The sequence below is a fragment of the Panulirus ornatus genome, chromosome 69 (genome assembly GCF_036320965.1).
Source record: "Panulirus ornatus isolate Po-2019 chromosome 69, ASM3632096v1, whole genome shotgun sequence".
NCBI classification, from domain to species: Eukaryota; Metazoa; Arthropoda; class Malacostraca; order Decapoda; family Palinuridae; genus Panulirus; species Panulirus ornatus.
In genome coordinates, this window is record NC_092292.1 from 6,036,880 (window position 1) to 6,042,629 (window position 5,750).

Sequence of the window (5,750 nt, forward strand, 5' to 3'; positions counted from 1 at the left end):
ACAGGCAGGTGTCGCACTTGTGTGGATTAAGTATGAAATATAAGTATCGATAATTACAGTTAGAACATCTTTAGACGTCCACATACGTGAGGCCATGACATAACTGCCAGTAAGGTTAACTCAAGCAAAACTAGAGTTGAACAAGATCATAATCCTGTATGGTGTGTTGCTGGCTGATATCCTTATGCCCATCAGCCTCAAGACCTGCAGCAAAAGAAATAAGAACTACTGTCATGTTAGGGAATTTACTTCACTAATGCAGGATAACTTATAAGGTTGCATGAAGGCATTTGTGATATATTTTTTTTCTTATGTAATGCTGAGTCGTGATCCTGCGATCGGTCATTAATCAGAGTGAGGTTTGATGTGTCAATTGATAGTTCACCTCCTTATATCAAGTTAAGGAAGATAAAGATCAGGTTTTAAACTTATTGAAAAAATGAAAAAAAAAAAAAACATCACGTCTGCGGTGTGAGGGAAAGATTACCTGCCTGGTACACAGGGAAGCAGATTGCCTGGCCTTTGTGTACTCATTGTGACGCTGATGAAACAAGACCAACCTCGCTCCTGCCACCGTCGTGTAAACTGGACCGGCCACAGTAAAGCAGCGGCCTCGGCAAACTTGACCATAGCAATCGTCCTCGCTGCCTCGTCCTCCCTCATCATCTTGCTCTAATTTCCGGTTGGCCTGGCATCGTCCCGACCATCTTTTATGAACAAGTAAAGATGTATTTCCTTCTGTATATTTCATGGTATTCAGGAGGAATACCTCGCTTGCCTTCATAATACATATACATTATTGTCCATTTAAGTAAACCATGAGCGACAGAATTTGAAAATTGTGTTTCTTGCTTGAGGTAATGTCCAAGAATGACAACCACATATTGCGCACACACACACCCTCACGTATATATATATATATATATTTTTTTTTTTTTTTTTTTTTTTTTACTTTGTCGCTGTCTCCCGCGTTTGCGAGGTAGCGCAAGGAAACAGACGAAAGAAATGGCCCAACCCCCCCCATACACATGTACATACACACGTCCACACACGCAAATATACATACCTACACAGCTTTCCATGGTTTACCCCAGACGCTTCACATGCCTTGATTCAATCCACTGACAGCACGTCAACCCCTGTATACCACATCGCTCCAATTCACTCTATTCCTTGCCCTCCTTTCACCCTCCTGCATGTTCAGGCCCCGATCACACAAAATCCTTTTCACTCCATCTTTCCACCTCCAATTTGGTCTCCCTCTTCTCCTCGTTCCCTCCACCTCCGACACATATATCCTCTTGGTCAATCTTTCCTCACTCATTCTCTCCATGTGCCCAAACCATTTCAAAACACCCTCTTCTGCTCTCTCAACCACGCTCTTTTTATTTCCACACATCTCTCTTACCCTTACGTTACTTACTCGATCAAACCACCTCACACCACACATTGTCCTCAAACATCTCATTTCCAGCACATCCATCCTCCTACGCAAAACTCTATCCATAGCCCACGCCTCGCAACCATACAACATTGTTGGAACTACTATTCCTTCAAACATACCCATTTTTGCTTTCCGGGATAATGTTCTCGACTTCCACACATTTTTCAAGGCTCCCAAAATTTTCGCCCCCTCCCCCACCCTATGATCCACTTCCGCTTCCATGGTTCCATCCGCTGACAGATCCACTCCCAGATATCTAAAACACTTCATTTCCTCCAGCCTCTCACCATTCAAACTCACCTCCCAATTGACTTGACCCTCAACCCTACTGTACCTAATAACCTTGCTCTTATTGACATTTACTCTTAACTTTCTTCTTCCACACACTTTACCAAACTCCGTCACCAGCTTCTGCAGTTTCTCACATGAATCCGCCACCAGCGCTGTATCATCAGCGATCAACAACTGACTCACTTCCCAAGCTCTCTCATCCCCAACAGACTTCATACTTGCCCCTCTTTCCAAAACTCTTGCATTTACCTCCCTAACAACCCCATCCATAAACAAATTAAACAACCATGGAGACATCACACACCCCTGCCGCAAACCTACATTCACTGAGAACCAATCACTTTCCTCTCTTCCTACACGTACACATGCCTTACATCCTCGATAAAAACTTTTCACTGCTTCTAACAACTTTCCTCCCACACCATATATTCTTAATACCTTCCACAGAGCATCTCTATCAACTCTATCATATGCCTTCTCCAGATCCATAAATGCTACATACAAATCCATTTGCTTTTCTAAGTATTTCTCACATACATTCTTCAAAGCAAACACCTGATCCACACATCCTCTACCACTTCTGAAACCACACTGCTCTTCCCCAATCTGATGCTCTGTACATGCCTTCACCCTCTCAATCAATACCCTCCCATATAATTTACCAGGAATACTCAACAAACTTATACCTCTGTAATTTGAGCACTCACTCTTATCCCCTTTGCCTTTGTACAATGGCACTATGCAAGCATTCCGCCAATCCTCAGGCACCTCACCATGAGTCATACATACATTAAATAACCTTACCAACCAGTCAACAATACAGTCACCCCCTTTTTTTATAAATTCCACTGCAATACCATCCAAACCTGCTGCCTTGCCGGCTTTCATCTTCCGCAAAGCTTTTACTACCTCTTCTCTGTTTACCAAATCATTTTCCCTAACCCTCTCACTTTGCACACCACCTCGACCCAAACACCCTATATCTGCCACTCTGTCATCAGACACATTCAACAAACCTTCAAAATACTCATTCCATCTCCTTCTCACATCACCACTACTTGTTATCACCTCCCCATTTACGCCCTTCACTGAAGTTCCCATTTGCTCCCTTGTCTTACGCACCCTATTTACCTCCTTCCAGAACATCTTTTTATTCTCCCTAAAATTTACTGATAGTCTCTCACCCCAACTCTCATTTGCCCTTTTTTTCACCTCTTGCACCTTTCTCTTGACCTCCTGTCTCTTTCTTTTATACTTCTCCCACTCAATTGCATTTTTTCCCTGCAAAAATCGTCCAAATGCCTCTCTCTTCTCTTTCACTAATACTCTTACTTCTTCATCCCACCACTCACTACCCTTTCTAAACAGCCCACCTCCCACTCTTCTCATGCCACAAGCATCTTTTGCGCAATCCATCACTGATTCCCTAAATACATCCCATTCCTCCCCCACTCCCCTTACTTCCATTGTTCTCACCTTTTTCCATTCTGTACACAGTCTCTCCTGATACTTCCTCACACAGGTCTCCTTCCCAAGCTCACTTACTCTCACCACCTTCTTCACCCCAACATTCACTCTTCTTTTCTGAAAACCCATACTAATCTTCACCTTAGCCTCCACAAGATAATGATCAGACATCCCTCCAGTTGCACCTCTCAGCACATTGACATCCAAAAGTCTCTCTTTCGCACGCCTGTCCATTAACACGTAATCCAATAACGCTCTCTGGCCATCTCTCCTACTTACATAAGTATACTTATGTATATCTCGCTTTTTAAACCAGGTATTCCCGATCATCAGTCCTTTTTCAGCACATAAATCTACAAGCTCTTCACCATTTCCATTTACAACACTGAACACCCCATGCATACCAATTATTCCCTCAACTGCCACATTACTCACCTTTGCATTCAAATCACCCATCACTATAACCCGGTCTCGTGCATCAAAACCGCTAACACACTCATTTAGCTGTTCCCAAAACACTTGCCTCTCATGATCTTTCTTCTCATGCCCAGGTGCATATGCACCAATAATCACCCACCTCTCTCCATCAACTTTCAGTTTTACCCATATTAATCGAGAATTTACTTTCTTACATTCTATGACATACTCCCACAACTCCTGTTTCAGGAGTATTGCTACTCCTTCCCTTGCTCTTGTCCTCTCACTAACCCCTGACTTCACTCCCCAGACATTTCCAAACCACTCTTCCCCTTTACCCTTGAGCTTCGTTTCACTCAGAGCCAAAACATCCAGGTTCCTTTCCTCAAACATACTACCTATCTCTCCTTTTTTCACATCTTGGTTACATCCACACACATTTAGGCACCCCACTCTATATATATATATATATATATATATATATATATATATATATATATATATATATATATATATATATATATATATATATATATATATATATATATATATATATATATATATATATATATATATATATATATATATATATATTGGAAAGGATTACAATTTTGCGCGTGATCAAGTATAATCCTATGAGTCCACGGGGAAACTGAAACACATAAACACATAAACACATAAACCAAATATTCCAGCAAGACCTATAGTGAGTTCAGTAGACTACATCACATATAAATTGTCAAAATGGTTAGTTTCTTTATTAAGCCCTTTAGTGGGTAAGATATCAAATTCTAATATCATGAACAATGGAGATTTAATCAACAAGCTTAACAGAATCAATGCTAATTTTGATTTCAAACTTGTTAGCTTTGAGGTTTTCTCACTGTTCACAAAAGTTCCAGTTGATGACCTTTTAGAATATTTGTTTGATGTCTTGGATGATGTTCATTTACCTGTTTCAAAGTCTGTTATCACTACGCTGATAAAATTGTGTATAAAAGACTGTGTATTTCAGTTCGAGTTAACTTTGCCAAGTAAGGATGCTGAGCTAGAACCAACCCCGAATGTGATAACAGTACTTCATATAAGGACAGATGAATCCCATATATCACTAATACTATGTAGGAATAAAAGCTAGCCTTTTGAAGTTCCTTTGATCGTCAGGCAATCGTTACATGAACTAGTTTAAAGCCTCTACACTCCAAGTGTACAAGTGTGTATCGTTTTTGTATCAGATTTCACTGTGTTAATTACATGAATGTTACGTATCGTTGTTCAGTCAATCATGGAAGATAGTTGCCTGTTTGGTAACTAATGCTTTCAGAAGGGAAAGTAAGTAACTCTTTATTGCAGTATATATCAGTTTTAGGCTTCTTTAGTTATGAATGTGGTCGTCTAATAGTCCAGTCTTAACAGGCAACCATGATCCGTTTCCATTAATCGCTCAGGAAGATTCTATGACGGAGATAAAAGACTTGTCTCTTGCTTAGGTTATCATGCTAGCGGTGACTGTCCTGTTAGCTGAGTCCGGTGAGTGAGAGGCACAGATGACTAGCTAGCGATATTTTCTGCTACATACAGAGCAATGGTCAACTACTGTTTTGACATCAGCCAGGGAGTGTGTGTGTGTGTGTGTGACCCAGCCAGCAACAGCCAACATATCCAACTCCCTCCCATTTCCCCAACTCGTCCCCAGTATTTTGTTTACTACTGTACAGCATTTCCTGATGTCGAACAAATAAAACAATATAACAGTGACAACAACAATAACAGCAGCAACAACAACAAAAACAATAACAATTGCAAGAAAAATCATCATGATAATGATTATATCAATAACAATAATTATAAAAACAATAATGGTGATAGTGAGTTACTCTGCTTATTAAATGACCTTCCGTAAGTACAAAAGTTAACTTATCCTGGTGGTTAGATATTTATAAGTGAAACTTGCGTCAAACAGGACGCATATCATGCCCGAAGGGCAGTCTAAGACTGGATCAAGGAGCCGTAATAAATATGAATGGAATACAGTAACAAATTTATCTTCATCTTTCAAAGAAAAAATTAAGTTCATGAAGGGCGTTTAAAGTCCTGGAACTAATTGGGCTCACACGTTTAAAACGGAGTG

General features: G+C 40.4%; 1 protein-coding gene across 1 annotated transcript in view; it reads left to right on the plus strand.

Moving 5' to 3' along the window:
* The window catches only part of LOC139747609 (glutamine-dependent NAD(+) synthetase-like), a 5,652-nt gene extending 5,578 nt beyond the window's left edge, over positions 1 to 74 (plus strand). The window contains exon 2 of the mRNA XM_071660082.1: positions 60 to 74. Within this exon, the coding sequence (XP_071516183.1) occupies positions 60 to 74 (15 nt within the window). The remainder of the gene's footprint in view (positions 1 to 59) is intronic.
* The last annotated feature ends 5,676 nt before the right edge of the window (positions 75 to 5,750 follow it).